General features: G+C 49.3%; 2 protein-coding genes across 3 annotated transcripts in view; both read right to left on the reverse strand.

Moving 5' to 3' along the window:
- The window catches only part of TMEM161A (transmembrane protein 161A), a 119,663-nt gene that overhangs the window by 68,890 nt on the left and 35,844 nt on the right, over window positions 1-14,929 (reverse strand). The window lies entirely within an intron of this gene.
- On the reverse strand, window positions 1,541-14,928 carry SUGP2 (SURP and G-patch domain containing 2). The gene is made up of 11 exons (XM_054286614.1): window positions 14,688-14,928; window positions 11,949-13,709; window positions 10,978-11,095; window positions 9,455-9,743; window positions 8,830-9,016; window positions 7,969-8,080; window positions 6,553-7,052; window positions 5,029-5,093; window positions 4,206-4,342; window positions 3,104-3,224; window positions 1,541-2,507 (listed from the first exon to the last, which is right to left on the reverse strand). Exons 1-10 carry the CDS (start codon window positions 14,791-14,793, stop codon window positions 3,104-3,106), a joined length of 3,396 nt encoding a protein of 1,131 aa, XP_054142589.1. The 5' UTR covers window positions 14,794-14,928; the 3' UTR covers window positions 1,541-2,507.

Consider the following 14,929-nt stretch of genomic DNA (forward strand, 5'->3'; position numbering starts at 1 on the left):
TTTAAACATTTGAGTGTTTCAATGTAAAGCACTGAAATTTAACCTCCTGCAGGGACCCCCCATCTCCTCCTAGAGCACAAAACCCCCAAGATCTGCTGCTTTTAACCCAAAAATTCCTTTTTTTCCCCCACAGTGCTCAGAATTCCTCTCCAGAACGGCCCCTGAGCCACTTTTCTGTTCCCAAGGACAGAAATTCATCCTTCAGCACTAAAAATACCCAAATTCACCTTTCATTTTCTGTTTTCAGCAGCTCATTAAAGGCTCCCCGTGCCCCTGGGGCCGCTGCAATCCCGGTTTTACCCTGGTGTGCTTTAGCAGGTCACAAAACCTGGAATTCCAGGAGTTTCTAAGGAGTTATTGATCAATCCTGTTAATATAAAATATTGCTGTGTCCGTTAATATTGAACACACGAGTGTGTCCACACTGAATTTATGTTAATGACGCTGCTAATGAGGGTATTTATATTTTTCATCAATAATTACTCCCAAGACCAGCAGTTTTACATGAAAGATTTGGAATTCCAGAGCCCATATTTGTAATTCCAGAGCCAACATTTGGAATTTCATGGCCAACATTTCTAATTTCGGAGCCAATATTTGGAATTTCAGAGCCCGTATTGGGAATTTCGGAGCAAACATTTGGAATTTCGGAGCCAGTATTCGGAATTTTGGAGCCAGTATTTGGAATTTCGGAGCCAATATTTGGAATTTCGGAGCCAATATTTGGCATTTGTGGCGGCAGGAGGTGCAGCAGCTCCTCCCCCAGTTCCAGCCCAGCCCAGGCAATTAGCCCGGCTTAATTGGGGCAGGTCATTAATGAGAGCTCTGAGCGGGGGGGGGGCAGGAGGGCCTGCCCTACTTGGGGGGGGACAGGGACAGACAGAGGGACAGGGACAGGGATGGGGACAGGAAAGGGATGGGACAGGGGCTGCAGCAGGGACAGAGGGGACACGGACAGACAGAGGGACAGAGGGGACAGGAAAGGGACAGGGACACCAGACAGGGACACGGCTGGAGCCACCTGGGATGGCAGAAAGTGTCCCCAGGGTGTCCCCAGAGTGTCCCCAAAATGTCCCCAGAGTGTCCCCAGAGTGTCCCCAGGGTGTCCCCAGAGTGTCCCCAAGGTGTCCCCAGGGTGTCCCCAGAGTGTCCCCAGGGTGTCCCCCGGGTGTCCCCAGAGTGTCCCCAAGGTGTCCCCAGAGTGTCCCCAAAGTGTCCCCAGGGTGTCCCCAGGGTGTCCCCAGGGTGTCCCCAAAGTGTCCCCAGGGTGTCCCCAGATTGGCTTTGAGGTCCCTCCCAGCCCAACCCCTCCCTGACCCCACAGGGGTCGGAAACCCCAAATCTCAAACCCCAAAACCCCAAAATCCCAATCCCCAAATTCCAACACCTGAATCCCAAACCCCGAAATCCCAAACCCCAAAACCCCAAACTCCAAAGCTCGAAACCCCAAACCCCAAAATCCCAAAATCCCAACACCAGAATCCGAACCCCAAACCCCAAACCAACACCAAAATCCCAAACACCGAATTTCCAACACCAGAATTTTATTGGCACAGAGAACTCCAACAGCCCCAGCCCCAAACGGAACAAAAACCCCAAAACTGGTCACCAAAAACCCCAACATTGGATTTTATTTCAGAAAAATCCCAGGTGGTTTCAGCATATTCTGATTTTCCAGGTGTTTTATTCTGATTTTCAGGTGTTTTATTCTGATTTTCAGGTGTTTTATTGCTCAAATCCACCTCGGGTTGTGCTTGGCCGCTCAGCTCTGAGATATGCAGGATTCAAAATTCAAATTAATTTCAAATTTTGTTTTAATTAGGGTAGGGAGAAGCCAAAAAGAGAATATTTGGATTTTTGAGGATTTATTTGGGTAAAATAAAAGTTGGAAGTAGAGTGGGAGGTCAAGAGGAAAAAACCAAAAACTTGTACGTTGATTTTTGGGAAACAATTCCAGTTTTTGGTGAGGAATCCCAGCCCAAAAATGGATTTTGACCCCAAAATCCTGCTCTGCACCCAGAGGAATTCCGAATTCCAGCAAAAACAAATTAATTAAATAGAAATAAAAAAGCACATCTCCTCCAAAGGGCCAAAGCCACAACAAAAATCCAAATTCAACGTCCCAGGCAGCAGGAATTGTCCAGCCCCACATTTATTGGGTTGAACGTTTCTACCAAAGCGTTACTGACACCAAAATGGGGGAAAATCCTCGTTTTCCCTCCCTTGGCATGGAAAGGAGGGAGCCTGGGGTGGAATTCCAGGGAAAATCTGAGACTTGGGGCGGAAAATCCAGAATTTGGGGTGGAAAACCCGGAACTTGGGCTGGAATTCCAGGGAAGATCCAGAATTTGGGGTGGAAAATGTGAAATTTGGGATGGAAAATCCAGAATTTGGGGTGTGAAATGTGAATTTTGGGTGGGTCCCAGGCAAATCGGAGCAAACGCAGCAGAGACAGCGCGGGAGGGAGGGGAGGGGGCCCGGGGGTCTTCATGGAAGAGAGCCTGGAGCTGGAATGAGAGAAACAGAGAGAAAAATGGGGGAAAAGGGGGGAAAAGAGTGGGGAAACAAAGAAAAATAAAGAGAAAAAAAAGGAGGGGGAAAAGAGAGAAAGAGAGAGAAAAATGGGGAAAAAAGAGAGAAAAAGAGGGGAAAAAGGGGGAAAAAAGAGGGCAAAACAAAGGAAAATAAAGAGGAAAAAATGGAGGGGGAAGAGAGAAAGAGAGGGAAATAAAGGGGAAAAAAAGAGGGGAAAAAAAGGAGGGGAAAGAGAGAAAAAAGAGAGGGAAAAAGGGTAAAAATAGAGGAAACAGAGGGAGAAACAGAAAAAAAAAAAGAAAGAGAGAAAGAGAAGAAAAAAGAGAGAAAAAAGGGGGAAAAGAGAAAAAAGAGATTCTCAGAAATCCGAAAAACTCCCAACAAATGAAGATTTTGGGGTCTCTCAGCACCTCCAGAATCTCAAAGATCAGAAAAACCTCCAGAAATTCAAGTTTTGGGCTCACTCAGCGCCTCCAGGGCACCCCGACCCCACCAAGGCGCCCCCAGAATTGCGGGGAAAGGGAGAGTTTGGGTGTAAAATGGAATTTCTGGCTGCGTTGGCACTCACCTATTTGTTTGCCCTTTTCTGTCTGTACATCTGGATCATCCTCTGGCGGAAAATGTCAAAAGCATCTTCTTGGTTTTCCTCCCCTGCCACTCCCAAACCCTCCCCAGCTGAGGTTGCACCCCTGGGGAAGAAAATTCCACAATTAGAACCAACAAATCTGATTTTTTTCAATCCATTTTGCACCATTCGGTGCCTGCTGCAGCCAATTATTCTCAATCATTCTGAATTATTTTAACGTTTTCCCCCCCGATTCCCATCAGAAGGTGAATTCCCAGTTGAAAAATGGGATTTTTGTGGGTGGGAAAAAAATCAGGTGGGAGAGGGAATTGTGGAATAAGTTTTAAGTTCAGGTTTGGTTTTCTGTGGAAATATCTTGCTTTTGGGATTTCAGGAATTAAAGCCCAGAGGATTTGAGGAGGGATCAGGGAATGGCACAGAATTCTGGATAAAGGGGAATTTTATGGGAATTCGGGGAACTTCCCATATTAAACCTCTATTTTGCGCTATTAAAAACTTTGAATTCTCCCATTAAAAACACGAATTTCCCCTATTAAAAACCCCTTATTTTCCCCTATTAAAAGCTCTATTTCCCCTATTAAAAACTCTAAATTTCCCACACTAAAACTCTTATTTTCCCCCCATTAAAATCCCCTATTTTCCCATTAAAACCCCCCTATTTTCCTCCACAAATCCCCCTGTTTATCCCCCTATTTTCCCCCACTAAATCCCCTATTTTTCCTCTATAAATGCCCCTATTTTTCCCCATTCAAACTGCTATTTTCCCCCTATAAATCCCCCCATTTTCCCCCATTAAACCCCCTATTTTTTCCCTATAAATTCCCCTATTTCCCCCCATTAAAACTCCTATTTTTGCCCTATAAATGCCCCTATTTTCCCCCATTCAAACCCCTATTTTTGCCCTATAAATCCCCCTATTTTCCCCCATTCAAACCCCTATTTTCCCCATATAAATCCCCCTATTTTCCCCCATTAAAACCCCTATTTTCCCCTATAAATGCCCCTATTTTCCCCCAGTAAATCCCCTATTTTCCCCATATAAATCCCCCTATTTCCCCCCAATAAATCCCCATTTCCCCCTTACAGGTGCAGGGGCTCCCGGATGCCGCGGCCGCGCGTGCCCAGCCCGTGCCCCTCCTGCCAGCCCATCCTCTGCAGCATCTGGAACCCCACGTTCCTGGGGCTCAGCCTCTTCTGGGGCGCCTCCAGCGCCCTGGGCTTCTGCAAAAATATGGGGGAAAACGGGGAAAAAATGGGAAAAAAAAATTAACATTTATTAGGGTGAAATGGGTGAAAAAATAGAAAATTTATCAGGGTGAAATTCCCATCCGCACTGGCGTAAATTGAATTTTTTAAAAGGAAATTCCTTATTTTAAATGAGATTTTAAGGGAATTTTCTTATTTTTTTAAAAGGAATTTTCTTCTTTTTTTAAGGAATTTTAAAAGGATTTTTAAAAAGGGATTTCCTTCTTTTAAAAGGAATTTTTTAGAAAGAAATTTCGTGCCAGCATCTGGAACCCCACGTTCCTGGGGCACCTCCGTATCCTTGGGTTTCTAGGGAAAAAATTAAAAAAAATAAAGGAATTTATTAGGGTGGGACAGGGACTGGTGCAATGTGTGAAACTCCCATCAGGATCGGTGTAAATTGAATTTTTAAAAGGAATTTTTAAAAGAATTTTCCTTCATGTAAAGGAATTTTTAAAGGAGCTTTTTTAAAGGGATTTCCTTCTTTTCAAGGAGTTATTTAAAAAGAATTTCTAAAGGGATTTCCTCACAGTAATTTCCTTCTTTAAAAGAAATTTTAAAATAAAATTTTAAAAATTATTTTTTTTCTTTCCACATTGTTTTTTTCCCAAACCATTTCTCATTTCTGGTTGGATTCGGTGGCAGATATGTGATTTTTTTACCTTTTTCTTCTTTGTGACAGGGCAGCCCCGGGGTCTGTCATAAGCAATCCTGACAGGTTCATGCACTGCAAGGCAAAAAAACCACAAAGGTCAGCTGGAAATTTAAATTATTTTAGTAAAAAAAATTAATTTTTTTCCTCTAAACCACAGCTAAAAATTCTCCAAAAATTCCATTTCAAGCCTGGACCTAAAACAGAAGCAATAAGAAAAATTAGAGCAATAAAAAAAGATCAAAATTAATGAAAAAAATCGATATAGTCTCAATTTATTAGAAGTATATTGGTTCGTAACAAATTATTTCCTCAGCTTCTACTTTTAAAGTGAATTTTGTGCTCATCTTTGTACCGAAAAATGCAATTTTTTAAGTGACAATACACCTAAAAAATCAGATTTTTTACCCAATTCCTCATTTATTTCAGTATAAAATTTAACCCTTTCAGTGCCCATTGACCTTCAGGCTCCTGGATGAGGCAGATCCTTTTGGGGGCCGGGATCAGGCCCACCCTCAGCGACTCGCTGCTGAACTTTGCATTGATGAAATGCCATTTTTAACATGACAACACCTAAAAAATGGGGATTTTTTTCCCAAATTCCCTTTTTTACTACACAAAATGGAACTATTTCACTGCCAGCCCACCTTTAGGCTCCCGGACGAGGCAGATCCTTTTTGAGGCCGGGACCAGGCCCACCCTCAGGGTCTTGGAGCTGACCCGCTTGCATTAACAAATGCCATTTTTTAAGTGACAATACACTTTAAAAAATGGGGATTTTTACCCAAATCCTCCTTTATTTCTGTATAAAACTCAACTCTTTCAGTGCACACTGACCTTCGGGCTTCTGGACGAGGCAGATCCCTTTGGGGGCCGGGATCAGGCCCACCCTCAGCGACTGGGAGCTGACCCGCTTGCATTAAACAAATGCCATTTTAAAAGCAGCAAAACACCTAAAGAATGGGGATTTATGCCCAAATTCCCTTTTTTACTACAAACAATTTAACCCTTTCACTGCCAACCCACCTTTGGGCTCCTGGACGAGGCAGATCCGTTTGGGGGCCGGGATCAGGCTCACCCTCAGGGACTGGCTGCGGAACTTGGCACTAAAGAAGTGCCATTTTTAACACAACAACACCTAAAGAACCGGGATTTCTGCCCAAATTCCCTCCAGAATTTAAGCCTTTGAGTGCCGACCCACCTTTGGGCTCCTGGACGAGGCAGATCCTTTTTGGGGCCGGGATCAGGCCCACCCTCAGCGACTTGGAGCTGACGCGTTTGAAAGCGACAACACCTAAAGAATGGGGATTTTTGCCCAAATCCTCCTCTATTTTACAATAAAATTTAACCCTTTGAGTGCCAACCCACCTTTGGGCTCCTGGACGAGGCAGATCCTTTTTGGGGCCGGGATCAGGCCCACCCTCAGCGACTTGGAGCTGACGCGTTTGAAAGCGACAACACCTAAAGAATGGGGATTTTTGCCCAAATCCCCTTTTTTTCCATATAGAATTTAACCCTTTGAGTGCCGACCCACCTTTGGGCTCCTGGACGAGGCAGATCCTTTTTGGGGCCGGGATCAGGCCCACCCTCAGCGACTTGGAGCTGACGCGTTTGCGGGGGAAGCGCGCGCCGGGGCCCGGGCCGGGGGGTGCCTGTGTCGACAGAGTTGGGACAGCGCCGTCAGAGCGGCCGCGGGGCTGCACGTCACCTCCTGACACCTCCTCTCCTGCCACGGACACCACTTCTTCCTCTAGCTCTGTCACCCTTCTACCTGCTGCCACGGCCTCCTCATCATCCTCATCCTCCTCATCAGCTTGGGAGGGTTCAAACTCTGCTTCTTCCTCTTCTTCTTCCTCCTCCTCTTCTTCTTCTTCCTCCTCCTCCTCTTCCTCGTCGTCCTCCTCGGTGTCCAGGGCCGTCCCTGCAGCTCGGGCAGCCTCGGCAGCCTCGGGGCTGAAGGTGATGGAGGGACACAGCTCCAGGACTTTCATGCGGTAGAACTTGAATGCGGGGCTGGTTTGGTCCTGCAGGAACCTGGGGGGAGGAATGGGAGGTGAGGGATGAAAATGAGGGGGGAAAAGGGGAAAAATGAGGGGCGAAAAGGGGAAAAATATGGGGGGAAAATGCAGGAGGGTAAGGGGAAAAATGAGGGGGAAAAGGGGAAAAATATGGGGGAAAAATGAGGGGGGAAAAAGGGGAAAAATGCAGGGAGGAAAAATGAGGGGGGATAAGGGAAAAAGTTCAGGGAAATAAAGTAAAAAATGCAGGGGAATAACGTCAAAAATGCAGGGGAATATAAGGTAAAAAATGGTCAAACTCCAGGGGAAAATAAAGTCAAAAATCCAAGAGTAATAAGGTGAAAAATCCAGGGGTAATAAGGTCAAAAGTCCAGGGGAAAATAAGGTCAAAAATCCAGGGAAATATGGTCAAAGTCCAGGGGGAAATACAGTCAAAAAGCCAGAGAAACAATATCAAAACTCCAGGGAAGATAAGGTCAAAAATGTAGGGGAAATAAGGTCAAAAATCCATGGAAACAATATCAAAAATCCAGGAAGATAAGGCAAAAAATCCAGGGAAGATAAGGTCAAGAATGCAGGGGAAACAAGGTCAAAAAGACAGAGAAATAAGGTGAAACATCCAGGGGATACAAGGTCAAAAAGCCAGGGGATATAAGGTCCAAAATCCAAGGAAAACAAGGTCAAATGAATCCATTGGAATCATCTTGAGAATTCCCAGTTTCAGGGTTCAGGCTGGTGATGAGGCTCAAAAATAAACCAAGCTGATGATCAGAAATCAATGTATTTACGCATAAATGGGTTTTTCCCCTGAGACATTTCAGATATTCACCATCAATGGAGGCGCTGGGGCGCTGCCCCCAATTCCTGAGTTCCTGAACCCCCAAGGGCAGGGATGTGGGCAGGGATGGGAGGCAGGAGGAGCTGGGACTCACCAGAGCTCGGGGTTGTCTGCGCTGTTGTCGATGCTGAACTGCTCAATCTCCGGCCCTACCTGAGCCACAAACCTGGCCAGCTTCTCCGCAGTCTCCATGGTTTTGGCATCCACTGCAAGGAGCAAAGCGTCCTGCTGAAACGGGGCAGCAAAGCCGAGGCCTTCAAAATTCAGGGTCACAGAAATGGGGTCTGGGGCTTCCAGCAGGAATTCTTTGTGTGTGGATTGCACAAGTTTGGGTTTTTGCCTGGACACGGTTTAAAATTCCCAATCTCACCCCAGTCTGTTTTCCCTGCTGTAATTCAAAATTCCCAATGTCACCTGTTGGTTTTCCCTGCTGTAATTCAAAATTCCCAATGTCACCTGTTTGCTTTTCCTGCTATAATTTAACATCCCAGCTCTAACCCCATGTCAGTTTTTTTCCTTGCTATAATTTAAATTCTTAATCCATGTTAGTTTTTCCTGGACACAATATTCCCAAAATTCCTGTTTGTTTTCCCCTGCTATAATTCAAAATTCCCAATCCAACCCCACGTTAGTTACTTCTTTCCCTGCTATAATTTCAATTCCCAATCTAACCCCTGTTTGTTTCCTGGACACAATTTAATACTCCCAAAATTCCTGTTTGTTTTCCCCTGCTATAGTTCAAAATTCCCAATCCAATGCCATGTTAGTTTTTCTGGACACAATTTAATACTCCCAAAATTCCTGTTTGTTTTCCCCTGCTATAACTGAAATTCCCAATCCAACCCCTGTTTGCTTTTCCTGGATATAATTTAACGTTCCCAATCCAACCCCACGTCAGTTAATTTTTCCCCTGCCACAATTAAAACCCCAACCCCAGCCCCAAGGCCCCACTCACCATCAGCAAACTGTGATCCCGGTGCTGGGAGGGGCTCAGGATCTGCTGCCAAACCCTCGGCATCCGCTGTTCCCTCTGCTGCCACGGGCACCTGGGAGCTGCTGCTGGCACCTTGTGGGGCACAGGTGGCACCGGGGCCAGGCTGGGCCAGGCCAAGCTCTGCACCTGGAGCGCTTTGGCGTGGCTGCTCCAGCCCTGTGCCAGCTGGGAGGTTTTGATTTGGGTGTTTCGTTCCTGTGCCAGCTGCAAGGTTTTGGTGTGGCTGCTCCAGCCCCATGCCAGGTGGCACATTTTGGTCAGGGTGTTTCATTCCTGTGCCAGCTGACAGATTTCTGTCTGGCTGTTCCAGCCCTGTGCCAGCTGACACATTTTGCTCTGGCTGTTCCAGCCCTGGGCCAGCTGCAAGGTTTTGGTCTGGCTGTTCCAGCCCTGTGCCAGCTGGAACATTTCTGTCTGTGTGTTTCACTCCTGTGCCAGCTGACAGATTTTGCTCTGGCTGTTTCACTCCTGTGCCCACTGGAACATTTTTGTCTGGGTGTTTCGTTCCTCTGCCAGCTGGAACATTTCTGTCTGAACATTTCGCTCCTGTGCCAGCTGGCAGGTGCTGCTCAGGGTGTTTCCCTGCTGTGCCAGCTGGCAGGTGCTGCTCAGGGTGTTTTCCTCCTGTGCCCGCCGACAGCAGGGTCTGGGTGCCAGCGCTCGCCCTCCTCACCTTCCTGGCACGGGCAGGGACGAGCCCAGGTGGTTTTTTCCTCTTGAAAAGTCTCCTTTTGATGCTGGCCACCCTCCTGGCATAGAGCATGGCCCTCAGGGCCTCGGGGGCTGCTGCCTCCCCTGCCAGGCTGCTCCTCTGCACCTCCGACAGCCTCAGCCGGTAGTACTTGTACTCCAGGCTGTCCTCCTCGGACAGGAACCTGAGAAACACACAAAAAACGGAGAAATCGGCTCAAAATATCCATATTTACAGCCTCAGCCGGTAGTACTTGTACTCCAGGCTGTCCTCCTCGGACAGGAAGCTGAGAAACACACAAAAAACGGAGAAATCGGCTCAAAATATCCATATTTACAGCCTCAGCCGGTAGTACTTGTACTCCAGGCTGTCCTCCTCGGACAGGAACCTGGGAAACACACAAAAAATGGAGAAATCAGCTCAAAATCTCAATAGTTACAGCCTCAGCCTGTGATATTTGTACTCCAGGCTCTCTCCTCACACAGGAACCTGAGAGAGAGAAACACAAAATAGGAGAAACCTGATTAAAATCTCCATTTTTTACTGTGGCATTTGTACTCCAGCCTCTCCTCGTGACACAGGAACCTGAAAAACACAAAAAAAGGAGAAATCTGGTTAAAATCTCAATTTTTTACTGTGGTATTTGTACTCCAGGCTCTCCTCCTCGGACAGGAATCTGAGAAACAGAAAACAAAGGAGAAATCTGATCAAAATCTCAATATTTACAGTCTCAACCTGTAGTATTTGTAATCCAGGCTCTCCTCATCGCACAGGAACTTCAGAAACACAGAAAAATGAGGGATCTGTTGAAAATCTCAATTTTTTAACTGTGATATTTGTACTCCTCATCACCCAGGAACCTGAGAAACACAGAAAAAGGAGAAATCAGCTGAAAATCTCCATTTTTGAAGCAAAACCCCCTCAGCACTCCAGTTTATCTGTTTGTTCCAGGTGTTCGGCGTGAGGCTGAGCAGGATTTTCTGGGATCAAGGGAACAAATAATGGACAGGAGCTCATCAGCTCACACACCTGGAGGAGCCTCAGCTCCCCCTTTTCCAAATTCCAGTTTTCCCTGCGATTCCAAACCCTGGCACCTCGCTGGGCATCTCCATCACCCGGGTTTGCTCCCGAAATGCAAATTCCTTTGAACACCTTGAATTTGGATCACAAAGAGCCATTACTGACACATCAAAAGCCACAACACAAACACCAGGAGCATTTCCAGGGATAATTAACAGCAGGAAAGCATTTCTCCCCTAAAAAAAAAGTAAAAAAAAAAAAAAAATTTAAAAACGCCTAAAAATTTTAAAAAAAACTAAAAAAAAATCTACAACAGGCTTTGATCATTCCCACGGAGTGAAAGGCTGAAGTTTTAATGAATTTAACCCGAATTTGCCAGCCAGTTCCCACACACCCACCAGTATTCAGGAGAGTTTTTCTGGGCATTCCTGTCCTTGGCAGACAAAGTTCCTGCCACGATGCTGCTCACCAGCTGCTCAATGGTGTCCAGAACCTTCCTGTCAGCTCGCTGGGGGGCTGTGGGGAGAGAGAAATCCCATCAAAAATCCCCCAAAAATAAAAAAATATAATAAATATATATATAAATCCCAAACGAAGCAAAACTTTATTATTTATTAAAAACACCCTGGTTTAAAAAACACGTCCACAGCCGTCCCAGGCGAGAGGAATCATCCTTAAAAAGGCAATTTCTTACTGCAGCAAAAGGAGTTTTGGTGGAAAATCAGTTTATTGGAATGCTGCTCTGAGGGCTGAGTGAGAGATTTTCAACCATTTGGTGCCAGTGCTGCAAAACCTCCCTGAGAAGGGATCTGAGGCTCAAGGAAAAAACAGGTTTTTAGGGAAAAAATAGGAAAAAAGCAGGATGAATTAGGAATGTTTTAGGCAGGAGGAGGCACTGGCCCAGCTCAGGGATGGGATCTGAACACCTCCAAGGGAATGCACCTGGATCTGATTAAAGTGGTGATGGTGACATCCCCAGATTTGCATATATGCAAATATTTACTCTGCAATTAAGGCAGTTAGAGGTTGGTCCTGGTTTCCCTGCCTTGAGGTGGTAAAATTGGGGTGAAAATCTTGGATTTAAGAGAGAAGGAGAAGAAAGGACACGATTTCACCACAGAAACTCCCACAGACTCCCTGAGTGGGATTCACCTGGAATTCCAGCCCTGAGTGGGATTTACTTGGAATTCCCTCCCTGCCCCAGTCCTGACTGGGATTCACCTGGAATTTCATCTCTGCTCCAGTCCTGACTGGGATTCACCTGGAATTCACCTGTTATTCCCTCCCTGGGTGGGACTCCCCTGGGATTCCCTCCCTGCCCACAGCACAGGAACGAAGCCCCTCCTGCAGGGCTCCTCTCTCCCGTTACCTCTGCCCTCGGGGGAGGCTGCTCTGAGCTGCTCCCCGGCTCCCGCCCCTGCCCTTTTCATCTGGATGGGGTAGCCGCTCTTGTCCAGCCAGGCCTTCAGGTGCTCGATGTACTCCCTGCCGAAGAGCGTGGAGTCATCAAAATTGGGGAAGGCCGTGGGCGCCGGGGCCATCTCCTGCAGCCCCACGGCCTCCAGGATCTTCTCCTGCCTGAAGCCGGAGGCCAGGGCGAAGGTCTGGCCCAGCAGGGCCAGGGATTTCCTGCACAGGGACACGGTGGTCTCGAAGGCGCCGGCCACGTCCCGGGGGTTGCTGAATCCGTTGGTTTTGAGGCTCAGCTCGTAGGCGTTGCAGGCCATCAGCAGAGGGGTCACCCCCTTGAGGAGGCGGTCCTGCAGCCTCATGATGTACTTGTCGAAGGGCTTGATGATCTCGAAGAAGCAGTTCTTGGTTTTCACGGCGCCCTTGTCCAGCAGCATGTTGAGGAACTCGTTGTCCACCTTGGGCGTTTTCAGGGCGGCGTGCTGCAGGCTCTTGATGGTGAAGAAGCAGTAGTCCCGGTGCTCGGGCCGCAGGGAGCACTTGAAGGAGGCCAGCATCTTGGCGCAGGTCTCGGTCTCCAGCTCGAAGAGGGCCCCGAAGAGCCGCGAGAACTCGGCGTCGCCGCGCACGGCGTGGAACCCGGCCCACCTGATGATCTCCATGCCGAAGGTGGAGAAGATGTCCGATTTGTCCACCAGGTCCGGGTTGAGGTTCCTGAAGACGTGGGCGGGCTTCGGCAGCCTCGGGACGGCTCTCTGGGGCGCCACGGGGTGCGGGGGCAGCTTGGGGGGCCCCGGCCTCTGCTCACCCACGTCCAGAGGCTGCTCCAGAGCTTTGGCATCCGGGCCTGCCTGGGTTTTCTTCACGTTCCACTTCTTGAGGGGGCTTTTGAGGTCTCCTTTGAACACCTTGGCCTTCGGCACGCCCCTGCCGAGGCGTTTCCCCCGGAGCCCTCTCGCCCTGCCCGCGCCTCCCCTGCGCGCCCGGAACTCGCCGTCCTCGGCCTCGTACTCCCGGTCCTCCACGCCGCCGTACTCCTCCTCCTCCTCCATCAGCCCGGGGGACCTGAAATCCCCCAGGAGCTGCGGGGAGCCGAACCCCGCCGCGTGCTGCCCGCCGGGCTCCCAGCGACCCGAGGGGGGGCCGTACCCCCGGTGCTCCTGCTGCCCGTACTCCCGGCCGCGGGGAGCGGGGTGCTGCCCAAACTCCCGGCCATGGGGAGCGGGGTGCTGCCCAAACTCCCGGCCGCGGGGAGCGGGGTGCTGCCCAAACTCCCGGCCATGGGGAGCGGGGTGCTGCCCAAACTCCCGGCCGCGGGGAGCGGGGTGCTGCCCAAACTCCCGGCCATGGGGAGCGGGGTGCTGCCCAAACTCCCGGCCGGGGGCGGCCGCACGGCCAAATTTCCTGTAATCCTGGCCGAACTCCCGCTGCTCCCGGGGCGCGGGGCGGGAGAAGCGTCCGTGGAAATAGTTCTCCTTGCGGGGCAGGGGGCTGGCGGCGCGGTAGGAAGGGCCGGGGCAGCTCTGCCCGGGGTAATCCTCCCCGGGGTAGCTGTCCCCGGGGTAGCTGTCCCCTGGATACTCCTCCTCGGGGTAGCTCTCCCCCGGGTAATCCTCCCCGGGCTCCTGGCTCCAGTCCTGGTGCTGGCAGTCGGCCGCAGGGAAGCGCCCGTCGTGCTGGAAGCTCTCGTGGTAGCGGGGCCGGGGCAGCCGGGAGGGAGCTGGGCAGAGGAATTAAACCAGAGGGTGAAAAGAGTCAAAATGGGGAGATTTCTGTGGGAAATCCATGTCAGCACATTCCCATCCCCGTACTCCAATGCCTAAGTTCAAGAGCTCAAGTTCTCCTCCAAATCAAATTTTTCTTTCTCAAGTCTTGGTCTTCTACCTGAGGCACAAAAACCACCAGAACTCTGAACTTTCAGCATTCCCAGAATTTATAAATTGTCAAAGACCTCCAAGACCAGCAACTCCAAGCTTTGGCCAATCCCCACCTCATCACCCAGCCCAGAATTCCCATTCCACACTTGGACAGGAACTCAGATTTTCTACAAACTCAACCACAATTCTCTCGTTTCTGCAGGAAACTCTCATCACCCAAGACCCTTGTTCCCCAATCCCAGAGGTTCGATTCAGAAAGTAAAGAATACTTGGAAAAAAAAATAGAAGTGTTTAATATGAATGATTTCTTCAGGCCTCACGCAACTCTAAAAATAGCCAGACTTCATTTTAAAGCTCTCCTGTGAATGTCCATCCCTGGGAATGCAACCCAACTGTCTTGCTGGACATTTTACATCCCAAATCTCGGGACCACGTTTTGTGTTATGTTCATGAGGTCAATGCCCTGCTTTGAGCTTTTTTCCCCAAAATAACACCAAGCACAAAGACCCAAAGGCTTCCAGGGCACTCCTGCATTTATTTAACTTCTAAACCATGACCAGAATTCCATCCTGCAGCCCTGGAGACCCGCCTGGACCCGGACCCGCTCTGCGATGCTGAAGACAATTCCTTTGTCTCAATTCCCATTTTTTATCCCCGTTCCGGTGCCAGTCCTTGCCCAGCTGTTCTGCTGCCTCTTCCATTAAAACGGATGTGGAAAAACACCGGCGCCAGGCCAATAAATAAATTAATTAATAAATTAATGAATGAATCAATAAATGGCAGGCGCTGCCGGGCTGCTCCCGCCATCCCGGCTCTCCTACCTGGGAAACGATGGCCGGGATCCCCCGCGGCACCGCTCCGGTACCGCTTCACCTTGTCCTGCACCACGGCCTCGAACGAGTCGCGGGTGATCCTCCGAGAGGCCATCTTCCCCTCACGGTACCGGCACGGCCTGCCGCGGGCCCGGGCTCCCGCCGCGGCCTGAGGGGAGGCGCAGCCTGAGGGAGCCGCACGCTTCCCCGCCGCCCCCCGCGCAGCGCCGGGAGGAGCAACCGGAGCCGGA

The sequence above is a fragment of the Melozone crissalis genome, unplaced genomic scaffold (assembly GCF_028551555.1).
Source record: "Melozone crissalis strain CALT ecotype California unplaced genomic scaffold, PUWL_Pcris_2 ptg000054l_1, whole genome shotgun sequence".
Classification (NCBI taxonomy): Eukaryota; Metazoa; Chordata; class Aves; order Passeriformes; family Passerellidae; genus Melozone; species Melozone crissalis.